Source organism: Zootoca vivipara, chromosome 4 (genome assembly GCF_965207765.1).
Source record: "Zootoca vivipara chromosome 4, rZooViv2.hap1.1, whole genome shotgun sequence".
Taxonomy (NCBI): Eukaryota; Metazoa; Chordata; class Lepidosauria; order Squamata; family Lacertidae; genus Zootoca; species Zootoca vivipara.
The window spans coordinates 41458705-41479912 of NC_142587.1; the positions used below are offsets into that span (position 1 = coordinate 41458705).

The 21208-nt window shown below is 40.6% G+C and overlaps 1 protein-coding gene across 2 annotated transcripts in view; it reads left to right on the forward strand.

The window, feature by feature from the left end:
- POLA1 (DNA polymerase alpha 1, catalytic subunit) overlaps nt 1-21208 on the forward strand; it is a 186394-nt gene that overhangs the window by 66926 nt on the left and 98260 nt on the right. For both annotated transcript variants that reach the window (XM_088668719.1, XM_035116609.3), the window contains exons 28-34: nt 2705-2797; nt 5878-6083; nt 7643-7775; nt 8964-9095; nt 9250-9424; nt 13535-13716; nt 14897-15028. In XM_088668719.1, the coding sequence (XP_088524845.1) occupies nt 2705-2797; nt 5878-6083; nt 7643-7775; nt 8964-9095; nt 9250-9424; nt 13535-13716; nt 14897-15028 (1053 nt within the window). The remainder of the gene's footprint in view (nt 1-2704; nt 2798-5877; nt 6084-7642; nt 7776-8963; nt 9096-9249; nt 9425-13534; nt 13717-14896; nt 15029-21208) is intronic.

Below are 21208 nucleotides of genomic sequence, written 5' to 3' on the forward strand. Positions count from 1 at the left end.
GCCAACTACGGGCGCGACCTCAGATCTTTCCCGGAGAGGGAGGGGGAGGAGGAGGAAGAGGGCCCACAGGCAGAGGATTGGGCAGAGGACCTGGAGACGGTGCACCAGCAGCTCAGAGAACACTTGGAGAGGGCCAAGGAAGCGTACAAGAAGGGGGCAGATCGCCACAGGCGACCGGGAGAGGTCATCAGGGTGGGGGACAAGGTTTGGTTATCCTCGGAAGGTCTTCCCACCAGGGGGCGATGCAAGAAGTTAGCACCCAGGAGGCTGGGCCCCTTCATGGTCACGCAACAGGTCAACCCGGTAGCCTTCAGGCTAGCACTGCCGGAGGACATGAGAGTGCACCCAGTGTTTCATAGATCGCTGCTGTCGCCGTACAGGGAAAGTACCAGGTTCAGGGACAGCGATCAGCCTCCAGAGGGAGGGGGGGAGACGGGAGACGCCCGACAGCTCAATGAGGCAACTGAGATTTTAGACTCAAGGAGAGGGGTGAGAGGACTGGAGTACCTGATAGCATGGGAGGACACTCCGCCGTCCCACAATGAGTGGATACCGGCCACAGAAGTACCTGAGGAATTTTTAGTGGAAGAGTTCCACGCCCTGTTCCCCCACAGGCCCAAGCCCTGGCACATGGAAAGGGAGGGAGAGGGGGAGGGGCAGGAGGAAGGGATAGCAGGCAGCAGCTCTCCATGGAGATGGGAAGCGGAATTTGAGGACACGGAAGAAGAGGTGTGGGTTTCACCGAGGTCAACGACGTCAGAGGCAGGAGAGGACTGGCAGAACATTTTTACTCCCACCAGCTCTGACGCCACTGACTTCTTGGGATTCCCGTCTTCTCAGGGGGAAGGAGAAAGATCGCAGGATTGGGGGGAAATTTTTACACCCACAGGCTCGGATGCCACAGACTTCTTGGGGTTTCACTCGTCCCCAGCAAGCGGAGAGCCACTAGGAAGGGGGGGAGAGGAGCCTGGGAGGGGGATGGATGTGAGGGACGAGGGATACAGGGAAGTCCCTCCCATCTTAAGTTCCAGCCCATCCCCAAGCGCGGGAGAGAGTAAGGAGAGCTCTGCCTCCAGCGGAGAGTCAGGAAGTGGTGTCCGAGGCTCAGGCAAGGTTGTGGAGCCCAGGCCGCAGGTGGGACAGGAAGTAGGACGCACAGGGGGGAGGCCAATTCCCCCAACTCCCGAATTGCGACGCAAACGTAGGGGGAAGAGGTTGGGTCTGCCAAAGCTGTGGTGCTGGAAGAAAACGCGCCAATCGCCATTCGGGAGTTCAGACACCTCACCTTAAGGATGCATTTTTACTGCTCTGAACACTGTAAATAATCAGCACTTAATAAAAACCTTAAAAGACCATGCTGGAGTCGTTACTCTAGAGTAGCCATACCAGGCCCTCTGACACATGAGGTGTAAAACGGGGGGTTGTATTTAACACTGCTGTTTCAGCAGACCTCTGCTTGCTCAGTGAAACTTTCCCCTCCCCCTCTTGCACATCCTCAAAATCTGGTCCAGAGGGTTGGAGGACCCTCCAGAGCAGATTTTGAGAGCCTGTTAGGCGAAGAGCAGAAGAGGAAGTCTCATTGTGTGAGTAGAATTCTGCACACGCAGCATTGGATACAGGCCAGGGGCAATGGCTTCACAAAATTACAAAGTCTCTTGTGCCTGCCCTGCAAAGAATCCTACATGGCAAATACAAACCAGTTGTCCCATTAAGATGTAATAGCAGACTGTGCTATTAGGAGATAGCTCAAATAACCCAGAGCTGCATTTTAAATAAAAGGACACATTCTACTCATGTAAAAACATGCTGATTCCCAGACCGGATTTAGAAGGCAATTGGGCCGCATCCGGCCCCTCAACCTTAGTTTGGGGACCCCTGAGCTAGCTAATTAAACACAGTGTACATGGGAAGGAGGGTACGCTCAAGTACAGGGCTCATTCCATGTACCATGAACAATGGTTTTTGGTACATGTGAAGCAACCCACTATAAAAAGACAAATAATATTTTGTGTGAACAGACCCAATGTCAGTACAATGGCTACAAAGAGGACTTGCAATAAAATGTTACTGTTCAGATTTCTAGACATTCCATTCCTACTCTTCCCTCCCAGTTTTGGGGTTCCTCTCAACCATTTATCAGAATTCTATATCCACTCAGCATGCTCTGTACTCGCTGGGTTGTGTGTTTGTGTCTTATTATTTGTCTTTCTGTAGTGGGTTGCTTCACATGTACCACAAACCATATATACTTTCTGTAGCTATCATGTACATATTTATGATAGCAACAAGAAGAAGAAGAACAACAACATATTATTTATACCCCGCCCATCTGGCTAGGTTTCCCCAGCCACTCTGGGCGGCTTCCAACAGAAAAATAAAATAAAATAAAATAATAAACATTAAAAGTCTCCCTAAACAGGGCTACCTTCAGATGTCTTCTAAAAATCTGGTAACTGTTTTTCTCTTTGACATCTGATGGGAGAGCGTTCCACAGGGCGAGCACCACCACCGAAAAGGCCCTCTGCCTGGTCCCCTGCAACTTGGCTTCTTGCAACGAGGGAACCACCAGAAGGCCCTCGGTACTGGATCTCAGCTACTTTCTGTTCCTCTTGTCAAAGATGTTATGTTAGATTTTTGACATGTCAGTTTTCAGTGTCCAAACAATGGTGTGTAATATGTGTTACTTTTCTTATCCCCTCCCTAGATGAACCTGGAAGTGATTTATGGTGATACAGACTCCATTATGATAAACACAAACATTACCAACTTGGAAGAAGTCTTTAAAATGGGGAACAAGGTAAAATAATTTTAAGCTTTGTTGTAGCACCATCCATTTCTTTGTTGCAGTTTTATATTGCTAAGAATCCTTGTTAAGTACAACTAGTGAACAGCAACCTTGTTAGCACCTGCAAGCTTAATACTTGGTAGTTGACAGAGAATGTTTATGAAAATGCTTCTTTCTAAAACTTTTGTTTTAACATATGCCAGTGTATCTCAAATTGTTGATCCATGCTTGCCTTTTCCCCCACAATGACGTTTCCAACCCTACTTTTAAATAATTTTCAGCATTTAGCATAATTTGAATTGCTGTAGTATGGCCTGTTAATGGCTTCCCACAAGGATATATTTTCTTAACATATGCTTTGCAAGGTACATATAAGGTTGATATTTTGTTTAATAACTTAGTAATGTACTAGTTTTCTTAATTTCACATAGCACATCTTGGGATGTCTGTATACCATTTCTGTTAGAAAGGCAAGCCAAATGTTGTCATATATGGAATATTCTGTTAAGAGGGAAAACTATTGTCCCCATATTCTTTTGATTAATAGATCCCTCTCACTCTCTAGCGGATAGAGACAGACCCTCTGAATACCCTCTAGATCATGTGATCAAATGCTTCTATGCTAAAGACAGCTGGTGTCTTATTTTATTTATGACTACATTAATTTGGTAACCATGTTTTGTTTATCTGTTTATTTTTAATTAAAATCTTGTGGCTCCTGGGGGCAAAGTTGTATGGCTCCTGGGGGGTATTATTTAACATCAGGATGACACTTCGCACCTGGATTTACACATGATCCAGACCCCCAAGGGAAAGGCAACCCTGCTCACCCAGACAGCTCACAGAGCAGTAGGTTGTGCAGAGCTCCTGATAGCTCAGAATTCCAAGCTTTGATCTTTTCGCAGGCTAAGGCATTTAGCAAGCACCGGACCACAGCTGGTGTGGCTGACCTGCCTGTTTGTCAGAGTTGGGACAATCCTGTTAGACAAGCAGCAAGGCAAGGGAAAGAGCTGCAGGGAGACTTTCTAGACGGCTGCAGCAAACCTTTGCATGCAAAAGGTTCCAGGTTCAATTCCTGGTGTCTCTGTGTAGGGCTAAGGCAGCAACTTGGAGATGTTGCCATGCCAGTCCATGGAGACAGGACTGAGCTGGGTGGGCCCATGTTCTGACTTCCACATAAAGCAGCTTTCTGAGTTTCTAATGCTGGTTAGTAGGGACAGGTGCAACAGTGCCAAGTGCAAGGAGAACTCCAGCGTCATCCCAACTCCTTCCCCTCCTGCTCCTTATAGGACTGGCAAGGGTGAATGCTATGGGACTGCCGTCCTCCCAAGTACCCAGAAGCTCTGGGTTGCTGAAAATGCCAGCTCTTAGTTAGGAAGAGACTGAGACCAGCATCCTCTAGATGCACTCGAGGCAAAAACCCACAGGGAAATGTTTTCTCATTAAACCCAGTTTTGTGTCAAACAACGGGGGTTAACTCTTATCAATCCCATAAGTCTTACCAAACCTCATTGAAGATCCCAGTTCATGTGGTGGGTGCTTGTCCTTGTTGTTCTTAACAGGTGGGAAGGGGGCTGTGCCTTTGGGGGAAGATGGTAGATCCTAGGCACACTCCTATGGGCAAAGCCAAGCCCAAGCATAAGCAAGGGCTGTAGGTTCTAAACTTGAAGCTCCTCTTCAAACAGCCTTTCTTCTCCCTGGTCCTCATCCTCTGCTGCTGCCATTTGCTCCACACCGGAAGCACCATGGGTGCAATCACACAAAACCATGATTTTAATACCATCTTTGGGAGCATTGGCAAAGGTGGTTTCCAAAACCACCACTTTGGGGATTGCTTCTGTGGGTTGGACTCGGGGCTTTTAAACAACTAATTTCTTGACTCTGCCAACCGGGAATATATTTTCTTTCTATTTTGGGCAGATATTTTCTCCACACTGTTAGCAAATGTGTACTTTACAACCTATTTCAGAACCCTATCCCCTATGCTTCCCAAGGAGGCCGCAACAGTTTTATTTCAAGGGCCTTCTAAGCCTAAGGTTACCTTTCCTGGATTTTAAAAAAGATATGGAAGGCAGGGTCGGTAAATCCATCTTTCTGTAAGATCATTTACTTAACAAATATGGTTTAATCTCTGCTGATGGAACACTGTGTAGCTACTGAAGGTGCCAGTGGTAGATGCCCCGAAAGCCACATTTATTTCTACTGCAGTCATTCCTGCAGAAAACCATTTTATAGCTCAGTTATATTCAATGTGAGACCTTTAATGTATACAGTATAAGGTTGGGGGAGAAGATAGAGCAGGGGGAGGGAACGAGTTTCCAATGTAGTAGCGGCACCACCAGTGTGCCTCCCCATACTACCTATGTTGTCTGCGAAAGTTCTCGGCAAACATCCCCTCAAAATTCCACAATGCACAAGAGATCATTTGCTCTTCCTGTTCAGTTCCTGCTTGCACACATTTCATCGGACGCCAGTCTTGGACACCCAGCCCTCCCTTCCCTTCCGAACAGAGGAGCGGTGCAGTGAGCTGCCCTTTGTGAGAGAACGTGGTGGCGGCTGGTGTGGGTGCCTTTTTTTGCATGGACAGCTGATGGGGAGGGCATACCCACATTATTTTGTGGTCTTGCCTCTTGAGGCCCTTTTCAATGTGGCAGCCATTTTTTGTTTTGTTTCACACAGTAGACCTTTGGTGACTGGCGCTCATAGCACTTTCTCAAAACTCCATCCCTTGGTTAGTAGTATGGAATTCATTCCCCCCCCCCCAACTGCTGCACACTGTGACAACATTTTCATTGTCACTGTTAATAGCCTTACTGGCAGATACTCTTGAAGTGGTGGAACATGGGACTATTAGCAGTGTGTGTGTGTGTGTGTGTGAGAGAGAGAGAGAGATGTTATTGTTTTAACGATTCTGTAGTAAATAGGACTAAGAGTACTTTAAGCTCTGTACAGCCTGAGGTTTGCTATCACTATGAAATTGTGGCAAATGGCACTCACATATATAGTGCTACCTCAGTTTCCAAAGTATTTTTCTCTGTAGTAAAGAAAGTGATTTTATTCATATATATATATTTTGCTTCATTTATTTTCAGATAAAAAGTGAAGTGAACAAGCTGTACAAGTTGTTGGAGATTGATATTGATGGAGTCTTTAAGTCTCTTTTATTGCTGAAAAAGAAAAAATACGCTGCTTTGGTCGTGGAGCCAACAGGGGATGGAAAATACGTTACCAAGCAAGAGCTTAAAGGACTGGACATTGTGCGAAGAGATTGGTGTGATCTTGCAAAAGAGACCGGAAAGTAAGTTACTTTCTTAGATCACTCACCATGGCTGCTGTGTAGATCCACTAACTGTTTACCCAAAGCAAGTGACAACACTCTGTATCATAATTCTGTCCCAAAGGCTACGATCTTAAGCACGCTTATTTAGAAGCAAGGTTTAAATGCTTGACCTCATAGTAAAATAAGAAGCAGCATGATGGAGTGGTTAATGTCAAGTGAAATGGGAAAGGACATAGGTACAATGTCCTGATTTCCTTTGAGAAAATGCAGAATATAATCTAGCAAAATATGAATAGATAATGTGTGTTTGCCATCTTTCCTGGTCTAAGTTTTGTTCCTGCCTTTTCCTGTTAGGCAGAAAAGACTCTGGGAAAAGTGATGTGTTTGTGTCTGTGTGTTTGCAAATATGTGGTGTGTGTGTGTGCGCGCACGCATGCACACACCTCCCCCCCATCTTAGATTTTGCTGTTATCTACAATTCACAGCTGCTTTTAAATAGAAAAATGTTGGTTTGCATCCAGTGGTGGTGCTTGGCTGATGGTAAGGCTTCCTTTGGCAGGATAGGGAGGAAAGCAATTTCCAGCGATTCCCAGATCTCCGTGTAGCCTCTGCACCTCTCCTCCTCCTCAAAATCTGCTATGGAGGGTTGTGTTTATCAGGGGCAGAGGTTACTGAAATAGGCTTTCTTCCCCGTTCCTCTGATGGAAGCCTTACCATCAGCCGAGCAACATAATTGGATATAACACACTGTTAATGAAATAAAGGTTTTAGAGGCGCCAGGAGGGAGTCACACTTTATCAAATTCACCCTTTTCTAAGGAGGAAAGCAATAGTGTTTTGCTGTCTTAGCACCTCCAAATTGGGACTGTTATTTAATTCAGAAATCCCCTAAATTTTGAGTTCACACTACTCATAGCACAGGCATCCCCAAACTGCGGCCCTCCAGATGTTTTGACCTACAACTCCCATGATCCCTAGCTAACAGGACCAGTGGTCGGGGAAGATGGGAATTGTAGTCCAAAACATCTGGAGGGCCGAAGTTTGGGGATGCCTGTCATAGCACCTTTAATTAGAATTGCCTTACTAAAAGTAGCAGGTAGCTTTCTTATACAGGTCATCCTGACGTTTGGGTACAAGAGGAAAAGCTCAGTGGTAGGGAATTAAGGAGGGACTGTTAGTTCTGCCCCCATCCAGGTAATGTTTTCAGCAGTATTCCCTCCATGATAGAAGATAAGGGGAGCCTGCCCCTACCCCCGCTTAGCTCCTTGATAATCTGTGGTGTGGTATAGTGGTTAACCTTTTGAATAACTTGACACTTGCATTTTGGAAAATGCTTAGTAGGAAAATAAATGTTAGCTTAATTATTACTAATGTTTGGATTGGTAGTGTGCAGCCCATGGAACTAGTTTAAAATTGTGGTGGTAGCCTGGTATTCCACCTGAATAAATTGTTTATATCTACACAAAAGTAATTGGAAAATACTCTTCCTGTAATTTCTGAGGAACATAGTGTGCTGCAGGTGCATACTGTGTATTTCTCAAAAACGTGTTTTCTCACGTGCCTAAACTTTCCTTACAGCTATATAATTGGTCAGATTCTTTCTGACCAACCCCGAGATGCAATTGTAGAAAACATTCAGAGGAGGTTAATCCAAATTGGAGAAAATGTGGCAAATGGCAGCGTTCCAGTAAAACAATTTGAAATCAACAAGGTAAATAGTTGTTGTTGTTTTTTACTGTTATGCCTGAATTTGTTTGAATGTGTTCCGTTCTCTCCTGGTGTCCATTTTTGTGTGTGCATGGTAGCTGATTTTTTAGCAATTGCAGAGAGTATTTCTTAAAACATTTTAAAATTCTGACAGGAACAAAGAAAGTAAAAAGAAAATCTAAGTTTTAATCAGAGAGGAAGGCAAGATTTGTCTAGAGTATGCAGAACTTGTACTTAAATCTTTCCCTCAGATCTTTTTGCTCCCCTCCAAACTGAACTAAGGCTTACAGTAGGGAATGCCACCCTTTCTCAGCATGTGGCTTTTCATAAACCCATATTTCAAGCATAAGTAGTTTAAATAAGAGTTAGGGAACCTGTAGCCCTCCAGCTGACATCATCTCTGACCGCTGGTCATGGTGGCTTGGGCTGATGGGATTTGGAGTCCTAACAGCATTTGGAAGACGACAGGTTTCCCACCCTTTATTTTGGTCAATATATTTCTGAGCAGGTCAAGCATTTTTCTCAACCCCTGTAGGTAGGGGCATGTTTGAACAGAAAGAGGAACAGGTATGTATAAAGTTGGTTAAACATTACAAACAAGATCTGAAAGCAGTACTCTCCTTTGTTGTAAGTCCCCAACATTTGTTATTTGGTCTGACCATGGAGATTCTGTTTTGCTGTAATGACTGATGGAGAGCTCTTGATAGACCGTTCATGAATCTGTGCCATCCATTTTAAAAGCACCCTCTTTGACTTGGCCATTCCCTTTCTATCATGTAGTATATATTTTAACTTGACTTTAATTCCTCTCCTTCCAAGTTTCCCGAAGGAATCCGACTTTACCCATTCTCCCTATCAATTTATTTTTTATCAATGACATCATTTATCTCTTCTGAGTGAGGGAGCCATTATTTGAGCCAAGATAGAAGGGATGGATCTGCTCCTTAGCTTCTTGACATCATTCTGAATCTCTGTCTGCATTGCTATCCTTCATGAGGTTTGTTGCCCAAGATGGCAACTGGGAAGGAAATGCCCAGGTAAAAATAAATAATCTCATTTTACAAGCCAGTTTATGGAAAGCCATAGATACAGAACCTAATATTTATGCTATTTCAAATGCTGATGAATTTTGCAGTAGTTTCACCAGCAATTTCCCCCCTCTGTATCCCTTTTCTTTGATATGTATATATAGGCATTGACAAAGGATCCCCAGGACTACCCAGACAAAAAAAGTCTGCCTCATGTCCATGTTGCCCTGTGGGTAAATTCTCAAGAGGGTAGAAAGCTGAAAGCTGGAGATACCGTGTCATATATTATCTGCCAGGTAAAAATGTTCAGATTCATTTTGATTTAATAAAAAGCTTATCGGTGCGGTAAATACTGTTAGCGATACCTTGTGTGCCCAATATGAACTTAGAAAGGTATACGTAACTAAAGAAAACCAATAAACATTTCTTTTTTGCTTCTTCTTTGTATAGGATGGATCAAATCTGAGTGCTAGCCAGAGAGCATATGCCCCAGAACAACTGAAAAAACAAACAAATCTTGCTATTGACACTCAGTACTATCTGTCGCAACAGATCCATCCAGTAGTGGCTCGTATTTGTGAACCCATAGATGGAATTGATTCTGTCCTTATTGCAGGATGGCTAGGTTAGTATTGCAGTTCAGTAATTACTTTGCGATTAAAGGTAAAGAGACTCCTAACCGTTAAGTTCAGTTGCGGACGACTCTGGGGTTGTGGCGCTCACCTCGCTCTATAGGCCGAGGGGGCCGGCATTTGTCCACAGACAGCTTCCAGGTCATGTGGCAAGCATGACCAAGCCGCTTCTGGCGAAACCAGAGCAGCGCACGGAAATGCCGTTTACCTTCCCGCCGGAGCGGTACCTATTTATCTACTTGCACTTGGACGTGCTTTCGAACTGCTAGGTGGGCAGGAGCTGGGACCGAGCAACGGGAGCTCACCCCGTTGCAGGGATTCGAACCGCCGACTTTCTGATTGGCAAACCCTAGGCTCTGTGGTTTAGACCACAGCACCACCCGTTTACCACTTATTAGTAATTAGTGTATGGCAGAGCAATCCAACCTGTGCACGATGCGCTGTAGGGGACTTGTATTGAGCTGAGGTGCCCCTCAGCTCTGCCAACTGAGCTGGCTAGCCACTGGCAACCCCCCACCTCTTCTTGTGGTATCCCAACCAGCAGACAGCCCCAAACAGAGTGTTCGCATGGTGGGGCTATCCCAAAACCCACTGGATCCCCAGCTGGTCTCATTGCAGATGGACTATGGCATTGGACCAGTCCTGACCCAATTTCTGTGCCAACTTAGAATCAAGCCCTGTTGTCCACAGCTACCACCACCTTCAGCAGAGTTACTACTATTTGAATCAATGTTTTCATATGCTTTAACCTTATCTTACTCTCCAACTGCTAGTGATAGTGTTGGTCCAATGCATGGCTGTTTGTATGCTTACTTAATTTGTCTTTCACCAAATAATGCTCGAGGCAGCCAAAAGTAAATTACAAAATAAAATACAAAACAATAGTACATTGTTTTTGTCTTGATCCAAGTGCAGCTTTGTACTTCCCATAGGGAGTGGTAGCAAGGCCTGTTGGTATTACTTATTCTCAAGGTAAGCTCTGTTCAGAAAATTTTAGGGTGTTAATTTTTCATTATTCCGACCCACCCGCACACATCCTCAGGAAAGGCAGTGCATAAATTAAAGGGGGAAATGATTAATAGCAATTATAAATAATAATGTTAGAAAATTCTTCGGACCAAGATTAGGATTCAGCATTTCAAGAATACGTAGGCACAGTTTGCACATCATTGCAAATCGTAATTAATGATTTACTGTAAGCTCACTGATCTTTCCTGCTTTGCTCTTCCCCACCCGTGAGCAGAGAAAACACAAACGATCCCTGGCATAGCCTTAACATGTTTTGTTTCATTGTTTTGTATGGCTCAGTACGACTGTAATCCACGGCCTAACTTTATTGACCTTCCATTTTTAGCCAAGTAAATATAATCTACAGTGTAATCCTATGATGTCTACTCAGAAGTAAGCCCCATTTAATATAGTGGGGCGAAACTATTGTTAGTGAAAAATGTTTGCAGAGTTAAATCTTTGTGGTCTAACTGTTAACCAAACAGGGCTATAAAGTACTATACAACTGTTTTTCAAAAAGAGATTCAGGTTGGAAGCCTCTAGGTGGCAGCACTAGACACTATTTCCCTTCTATTTTTCAAAAGCTTTAATGAGTTATGCTGCAGGGTGATTAACTTTTAAACTTGCATAGCTCTCATGTAAGACTGGGGAAGAGTGTTTTTTTGTATTAGCTTGTTTATTAAAATAACTAATTTTGAAATAATCACCCTGCAAATGGAAACTTTACTCTTTACAAAATATTTCCTTTAAACATAAAAATTACATTTAACCTGAGTATTATTATTATCGTACTTATTAACTGAAATTTAATTTTTTACACTTTTCCCCAAGGCATGATCATATGAAAGCTTGTTAGACTATTCCTGCTGTTAATAGAACGTAATGGCTTTTAAAGTAAAAGATGAGTTTGTGATCTAAGATTCTTCTACCTCTCTACTTAATTTGGGGGATCCTAAGTGAATTAAAAGCCTGTATATGAAAAAAATAATTCATAATTAATTTTGACAGGTTAACTCATAAGCAAGAGAGATTCATTCAAACAAGTCTTGGGGTTTCTTTTCCTTTTTTTTTAAAGAACTCTGATGGTAAGATGTATTGCTTCCATGAAATTTACTGATCGTTAGTTTTGTTTTATTTTTATTTCTGTAACTTAATGCTGAAAGTGGATTACTTGAACCAAAGTAATTGTCTGTGGAACAAAATACAATATTATTAATCTAGGTATTTACTTTGGTGTCCTTAAAATTATACCTCTTTATTTGCTTGGTTTGCTGTGGGCTTGAATCAGGACCACAGTTGGTTATGTTGTTTCCAGACAAAATAATTATTAATGCTAAAATGAAGGTTGGTGCAAATTCCTATTGATGAGCTCCATTGACATCAGTAGAGCTCTGATTCACACAAACTGTATCTCAACTTCTCATAAACGAAGACAGATGGCTTACTTATACCTCTTTGTTTTTGTACTGTATCTCTAATTCGAATATATATATTTTCTGATATTATTCAGTAAGGTTATCCATGCTACAGCATGAAGGGGGGAATTCTATTCAATATTACTACTTAAATATATTTTAAGAGCCCCCCCTTTCTAATAAATTCTAAGAGTGCAAAATATTACGATAGAAAATGGTATTCAGTAAGTTTTCCTTTAGTACCCCTACGTTACAAATAAACTCTTTTTGTAAGCTTGCTCTCTTAGGGAGATAATCAGAATTTATTTTCAATTGCTGAAAATGCTGTTTGTCAAGCATCCCAGTTATAAAATATTTTAATGATAATGACTTTCTAAAACATTAAGTAGCTAAAATGGGCATCCGTTTCAGACTTCAATCCATCAACCAGAATAGTATCAGAAGTGATAGTGGTACCTTTGGACTGCTCCAACGAAGGTAGTATGTGGCTTGAGGTCATAGTGAATGGATGAAGTAGTAGTAGAGCACTGAACACTCTTTTTTTAAGGAGCAGGTTGTTGAAATGTTGTTTCACCAATCTTACATTTTTAAAATTCAAACTAGAATTAATTTTGTCAAAACCCTTTAATCCCTATCCAAATTAATTAAGCTAAAATAAATGCCCTGTCTGTCAAGGGAGTGCCGTGTGTCAGTGTTAATATTCCTTATGAGCTGCAAAAGGCATTCCTTTTAATTCTTCATTAGTAATGATAAATTCAACTCTCTCCCTATTACAAATGGAAGTTTTAAATAAAATAAGTAAGCAAGCTCTCATGACGTGAGCGTTCTTGCAATACTTTTTTTTTTGGTCGCTCCTGAAGGTGACGTACCTATTGCTTAACAACTATAATGACACTCAACCAAATTCTTATTCTGTATCCTTGTCTGTTAAATTAGTTACCTTTATCTTTGATCCTGACTGGCTGTTTAAAATACATCTCTAAATACAAAACACATTAGTACAATAATAAATTGTTGTTCATATTTCCCAAACTTTCTGTGTTCTGGTAACCAAAAGTGCTTTTTTTGTCTTCAGTTCTCACTTTTTAAATACTGCTGCTGAATTTTAACAACTGCATTAGATTGAAACCTACATGCTGTTAACCACTGAGCCAAAATGAAATCGACCACTGCATTGAAGTCTGACTTGGCAGTTGTGTACAGTCTTGAAGGAGTGGGTAATAGCAGTACAACCGGGTTTCTTTTAATGGAGTTTTTATATTCTCCCTTTCATTTTAATGATGCCATTCTGGTTTAAAGACTTTCCTAATAAAGATGCACAATTTTATTCAAATATTCTCTGTGTAACTTAAGAAAATAGCAATAAAGCTGTTCTCTAGGAGTAGCATCTTCGTAAACAAAATGTTCTATTGCATACTCCCCATGGTAGATAATGCATTGTGCTTGTTTTATTTATAAAGCAATTTTGGGTGAAAAGATAAGTAATTTCTTCATGTTACTCAGCTCTTCATCTTAAGTTTAAAATGGGAAAACGTATTCTATTCTCTCTCTTTTTAAAGCACCTTTTCCTTAGGATTCAGTCTTCCTTTGGATTTTACAGTTTGTAATTCCTATTTGAAGCTGTATCAACTTAGATGAATTGCTTTCTTCGGACTTTGAATTTATATTTCTTATTACCAGGTCTGGATCCCTCACAGTTCAGAGTCTCTCACCATTATCATAAAGATGAGGAGAATGATGTTTTGTTTGGAGGGCCAGTTCAGCTCACTGATGAAGAGAAATATAAAGACTGTGAAAGATTCAAGTTTCCTTGCCCAAAATGTGGGACAGAGAACATTTATGACAATGTCTTTGATGGTTCGGTTAGTATTCTGATATTTATATTTTGAGAACAAATTCTCTGTATAGGAGAATGTAAAAGAAGGAAATGAGTCAATTATTTTTCTAAGTTTCCATAAGGGGCAATTGTATGTTAATGTCAAATCCAGTTTTCCATACTATTCTCATGTGCTTTTTCAAAGTGTTACACATGTGTAGCATCTTAGAACTGCTTACTTAATAAGGCCTATTCAGTGTCATTTGGTTACCCTAAATCAAGCTAATTGGAAGAGAACATTTTTTTTTGAAGTTTCTGTTTTGTATTTTTACATCCCTCTTCCCTTTTATATAGAAGTTTCTTCTGTGTTATCTTTCCTGCTGTCTTCGTACATCAGACATAAAAAGTCATCGGGTACATTCCTGTCAAGGAGTGCTGCCAAAAAATCTATCTGTGACCTTGGATCAGAACTTGAATCAGAGCCAACTATTTAACTCTATTGCAATGTTATGCATGTACTAGTTATTGGCAAATTAGCAGGCTGTGGAGAAGTGAAAACCTTGAGAGTTAAAGCAAATAAATTCTGTATCTAAATTAAAAGTAATTATTTTAAGTTAATTTGGACAAACAGCAGATGTTCTGTGTTCCTTGAATCAAAACAAAGCAGTTCTTGGAAGCAAGCGAGAGGAAAAGGCAGGCACAGATCAGTAATACTTGGTAAATCCTTGACTTTGTTTCATTACAGCTGTAAATAAGATAGTTAATTGCATGGGGGCTTGACAACTTACAGATGGGCTAAGTGTAAGAAGAGCGGATGTCAAGCTCTGCAATCTCTTCCACCTGGAATTGCTTAATGTTGTTAGTGCGGGAGTGGTTGCTTGGATCACAGAAGTACAGATTTTTAAGCAGTAATAGAAAGGGGGGTGGAGGTATGAAACTTGACTGCTCTTCAGTGCATTTCTCCATAATGAGAAATTTATTAGTTTGCTTTTATCTGTGAGACAGACTGAAAATTCTGTTCGGCTAAAAAAGGTTGTAAATCTTCCAGTGAGACATTAATTCTGCTGCGGCATGTAAGATCCTGACCGTGCAGTCAGAACCACAACAAGAATACTAGGACAAGAATACCACTTTGGCTTAGAATGTCTGTCTTTGAACTTTACACTTGCACAGGACCTTTTGCAAAGCTGTTGTTCATACTGATTTTTGGTCTTTTAAATCTGTAGGGCCTGATGATCGAAGCCAGCTTGCGACAGTGTAGCCAAAAAGACTGTCGTGAATCTCCTCTAATGTACATAATGCAAATTAACAACAAGCTAAACCTGGATATAAGAAGCCATATTAAAAAGTACTACAGTGTGAGTAACTGTGTTCTTTAAGTTTATATTTAGTCCCTCATATGAGCAACACCCCTTCCTGTCCTGATCCTGGCCCAGTTCAGACACCAACTTCTTGATCCTATAAAACCATGGTTTACTGAACCAGGAATTACCTGTGTGCTGACATACTCTCACCTCTTCCTTCTCATGTTTCTTACTTGAGTTGAAGATATTTTGGTTTCTTAAACCGGTTTCTCATATCTGAACCAGGTAATTGCTTAAGCAACTTCCTTTGGATACGGTTGTATATACCAATTTCTTTAGATCCAAACATTTGCAAATCATATGAGAGAATTTGCTTGGCCTTGTTATCGGACTGTGTTTGTACTAATTCAGAAGGGTTGGGGAAAGGAATCCTTTAACTTCAGTGTTTGCACTGTGTAGGCATTCTAATGTGTATTTCTGTGAGAGCTGTAAATTCAGATCAGGGATTGCTTCTTTTGAATGTAAGTATTTCACATTTAAGCAACTCAAAATCATATAATTAGGAATAGGGTTTTCTGAGGACTACTCACATGAATGGCTCTAAACTGATTTCACAGGCCTTTGTTCTTTCCGTGATTAGTATTAAAGTTTAATCATGAAAACCAACTATTATTTTAAGCAGCGGAATCTGGTTTGTATTTAAAGAACAATATAAATCCAGTGAGAACACCAAATTGTGATAAAGTGTTTTAAATTAGGACATTTCCTAACTTTTTAGAAATGTTTGTTCATATTATTTTTAGGAATGAGGCAACAATTTGTATACAGTGGTATCTTGGCTTGCATACGTCTTGGTTTGCATACGTTTTGGATTACAAACACGTCAAACCCAGAAGTGCGTGTCCTGGTTTGCAACCTTTTTTTGGATTACAACCCATTATTATTATTATTTTGGAATTAGGAAGAAATATTTTTTTTGGAGGCCCCATTGGCGAAAGCGTGCCTTGGGTTACAACCTGTTTTGGTTTACAAACGGACCTCCAGAACGGAGGATGGTTGTAAACCAAGGTACCACTGTATTAGATGCTACCCCACGGTGTCAGAGCTCCACACATTTTAATGGCCTTATTATTTGTATGTCAATATGATAATTTGAAAAGATTTTTGCAAATTACTCCACTGAAAGCAAGTTTGGTTCAACACACATTGAGACCTTTGGTTAAATATTGGTTGCACTTTGTTGGATTATCCACACATACACCCTTCTTCCATCTCAGCTCTTATTCCTAGCTGCTGTGTAAAGATTTTGACCTTTCTCTTCTCTCATAGAAGCTTACAAGCATCCTTGTTGACAGTTTCACTAGGGTTCCAGGTAACTTCTGATTTAGTCTCTCTAACACAGATTAAAATGCTGGTAGGGTGAAAGAGGACCAACCAATTACTTTTTGCTGATGGAAAACTCCTGGGTGCAAATAGTGGCTATCTATACCAACTCCGTATCTTTTTGGAGCAGCAGTATGAAAATGGAGAGAGAGGGTGACTACTGCAGAGGAACTAGCCATTAGGGACAGCTTCACATTTCAGCTGCCTCCCCATGTTCTATCTCTGGAAAAGAAGAAGCATGGAAATGTGGAGTGCAGAAATACTATTATCAGCAGCACTCTTTAAAAATGTGTATTCCTGAGTTACAACTCTTGCAAATATTGTGCAACTGCACAGTAGCTCCAGCAGTAGGTTTGGGACTTGGCTTGCTGAATTTTTTATTACTGGTTTCATTCATATGTTTGTTAGGAAACATTTTTTTCTTTTTTTGGTAAAAGATACTGGAGTGGTTGAAACTAATGGTGAGAACAAAGTTCCATTGAAAAATATTTGTTAGAATCTTGATATATTTTAGATATTGTTTCAGTGTGTGTTGACACAGCTGCACAATACATTAATAATTTTGCTCAGGCTTATATGATATTTTATGTTCTTACCCACTTTGCATTATTTCCCCAACTTTGAGACAAGTATTTGTGTACCTGTGAATGTAACATTTTAATAAAATGAATGCACAAAAGCCCAGATCATATAGTTAGCCCTATATTGTTTGTAATGTTCAGGCATCCATACGTTGGGTTCTGTTTTGTTTTTACATGCATGTCATATTCAAATGCCATGCCCACATGTAAGCAGCTGGTATAGCTTATGTGCTTAGGTGGGGTAGGAAGGCACAGTCTCTCTCCTCTACCACATATAGCAGCAAGGTTGAGGGGAGTTATCTGTATTGGACCTTTGTAAAAGTTGTGCATATATTTGAAGTGCTTTGATTCTTTGAAACTGCTTGGTGATAGTTCTTTACTTCTTCATAGTGTTCATAGTATCAGTACCACGTAGGGGTTCTGTGGAGACCAAAGTTTGGCACCTCCTAGAGCTAGGTGATTAAAACACTCTGTTCCTGTATCTCAGGTTGCACACTCAAAGGAGTGTGACATCTCCACCTCACCTCACCCCAGCTGTCCTGTTTAGTTCCTCCTTGACTGTATGATTATTTGATTTGATTTAGTTGGACAATGCAGTTCATATTGTTCACTCATACTTGCTATTTTGAAGTACTTACTAAAAGCCAAGGCATTAGGGCAGGGGTTGTCAACCTGGTCCCTATTGCCCACTAGTGGGCGTTTCAGGATCCTAGGTGGGCGGTAGGGGGTTCTACGGCACAAGCTGAATCCTCCTTCCATCGAGCACTGGTGGGCAGTAAGGAAATTTTACCATCAAGAAAGATGCATTAGTGGGTGGTAGGTATAAAAAAGTTGAGCCATACCATGGTGTTGATTGAAAACTGCAAGATTGTATTTGCTTGGAAAATTATCTGTGATCTAGTAACATTTTCATTGTTTTAGCAAACATATTCTACTTAAACAATAGCAAGTCTTACTATTCCCCCCCCCCTTTTTTTTTACTATTTGGCTTCTCCAGTAATAAATTCCTTAAATATCCCCCCCACCATTCCAAATAATTTTAACTTTTCATTTTTTAATCTGTACACATATTAAGCTTTTTTTTTAAAAAAGGGATGACATCCTAAGATTTTATTCTTTCTTTTGGTTGCATTATTCTTTTGAAAGATTGATCTAGGTTTTAAACAATTTCTGCAGAAGAACAAATAGAAAAAAGAAAGAAATACTAGCTAATCTAAATTGGGGAACGAAGAAGGCTTTTTTAAGCATGAAAATTTCATCATCTTGTCAGCTGGCAGAATGCCTGCTGTGTGGATTCACAAAGGCTAAGAATTACACTTTCATGAAATTTTCCTCACTAACTGCCCTGGTTAATTTGAAAGATAACCCACTGTTCTAATTCATCCCTCAATTGGGTGGTGCAGGTTTTATCTTTGATCTGACAAAGCATTTGTGTTAATCGTTTTGGCCCTCTACTAGACACTCTTGGGATTGTGCTTTTACAATAAATGTGTCTGTGATAGCTCTTTAGTCTATTATACTTACAATAGATCCATAGAACTGGTAATTAATTCTGTACTGCTTTGGAAATGGGAAGAATAGGTGTAGCTCTGTCAAGTGCTACTGGAAGTTTGTTTAGCTGGTTCATTTTTGAAGTGTTACCCTGAGCTTTCAATGAAATATGTATGGTTTTAGAGGAGTTTGTTATGAAGTGCGTGGCTGTAAGTGGGTGATCTGTATCCGGCATGTACACTTTATAGCTTCTATAACTGAATCTCATGACAGAGTGGCATATGGTCCCCATTTAAAAATGGATATGTTATTTAGGCATTAATTTCTTTTAAAAAATTAAATATAGCCACCAAGTTCAGTCCATAACAGTTGGAAAAGTACAAAGGCTAATGTATAACTTCTCAAATCGCCTTACCGCTCCTTGAGAGATTAATCCTTTAAGAAAAACATCATTTTTGTTAATAAAAAATATTCAATCTGTAGCATAAAGTACTTGCTCTTGAGATTGACTACAAATACCCACCTTGTTTTGTAGTGTTTGTGTGCATTGTCACACAGCTATGCTGTTTTTACCAGACAATGTATTCACCCCATCTCAAGAACCTTTGTGTCGGCTTTGGTGATGATATATAGAGATATGTTTGAATCCATACAGAACAGACAGACAAACGCCTTTCCAAAACATACACTAGATAGAATTGATAAAGGGAGCCAGTGTGACAGAGTGTTCGACTAGACCTGGGATACCAAGATTCAGATCCCCTCTCAGTCATGAAGCTGAATGGGTGATCTCAGGTCCTTTTGAAGTCTAGTTTTGTGTGGGTTGCTGGTCAGGTACTTGTAACCTCAAATGTAAGCTTCAGCATGATTTCTTCAGATGCATAGAGACTCCCATGTGTTTGTTCCAGTAAACAGACAGGTCTGGGACTTCGGTTCACCCCCCCCCCCTCTGTCACTGTCAGGCATCCAGCTCCAAGGTAGTGGTGACATTGGAACTAACCACAGGTTAGGATCCTATATCAGTACTGCTGAAAGAATGCATCTGTTTAGCTCATGCCCCTTAACAGCTATGGTTTTCTGGCATTTGGGAGTTTGAGTGAACATGGAAAGCCCTTAATACAGCCCATTAAATTGAAATGAGGTTGAGTTTTTTGGGTTGATTGACTATAATGCAATGTTTCTAAATAAAAGTTCGTATTTCTATCAGTTGTAACGTAGGGTGACCTGTCGCTGAATAGTGATTGTCAGCAACAAAATGGGAGGTCAGAAAATAGCTACGAAAGAAAGTGGGGAAAGGGAACATAAAGAAGCTTTTCTTAAGGTGATATAGGAAATTCATATGAGCTTTGAGTGTACTACTATATTTTGAAGCGGAATGTGGAAGTGAATGCAATAGTATCATGGGTTTATATGTTTAGTGTAGCCCACGTTGTACATTGTTAAATAGGGGTGCACCTGGCATAACATGCATCTCTAGGCTCCATGGTGCGGTTGTTCCTGTTGTGATGCAAGGTTACTTGAGTTGCATGCAAAGGATTGTAAAGAACTCGCTGAATTTTCCTCAAAGCCTGATCTCAGATTAATCTTTCAGCTGGCACAGATTGAATTCATTCATCATAAAGTTATATATTTCACATGACTTCTGCTTTCCATAAAAGGAACTGATGACCAATGTCTTCATATTTCCAAAAACTAGACACTGATACACCTTGCTATTTCCCATATTTTGAATGTATTATACTTAAAGATAGCCTCCTTCCATGTTCCAGTTTTTTCTCTTAGATAAGATCTCACAAAGCCTTGATATGACTGCTTCTGCCCACCAATTCAGGTATGTGTTGTGCAGTGTTAACTCTCAGCTTCTAGACTTCATGGTGTATCATTGGGAACTGGTGTAGTGTAGTGCCTAACAGCCACCTGTCATGGATGCTTCAACAGATTCCTGCATGGCAGTGTGTTAAAATTCTATGATCTTTGAGCCGAATCTCATCCAAACACCATCAACTTAATGGGTGACCTTAGGCAATCCTGTCTTCTGCAGTACATGAGTATTTAATACTGTCTTCTCTGTTTTTGTAAAGATTACTAAGGTAACATACGGTATATGAAACATTTTGAACACAATATTCTATAGATAGGTGTGGCAATGCTTTCTGACCCACTCCCTTTACAGTTACTATTTGTGTAGCAGGGTAGAGCTGACTGGGAATAAGTTCTTAGTGCCCTATTTTCGGGGGGGGGGGACGACAAACCCAAATCACATTATTTATTTACTACATAAACTCGTGATCAAGGCTGCAATCCTGTCCCCACTTACCTGGGAATAAATCCCATTGGACTAATTAAGACTTGCTTCTGAGTAGTCTTAGGATTGCATTGTAAATCTTTTTCCTGATTTCATAACATTTAAACAATGTTTCATGAAGTCAGTCTGTTATAAATTGCTCTTGCACCTTGTCAAATACTTAATCTTGACCTGTGTGCCATTTGATGATCTAGAGGAGACCCCTTTTCTTGGATAATGTTCCCATAGCTGATATTGAGCCATAGCACGAATTCCAGAAAGGCTTCCATGAGTTAGGCCTTTTCCTTAAAATAGAAACTGTTATCCCTCTGAGTAAACAGCCTGGCTATAAATTTTGGGAAGACATCAATATAATTAACTCCCAGATCTTTCAGTGTATCCTAAGAAGTGTGCATGCACACGAAAGCTCATACTAAAATAAAAAACTTAGTTGGTCTTTAAGGTGCTGCTGGAAGGATTTTTTTTTATTTTGTC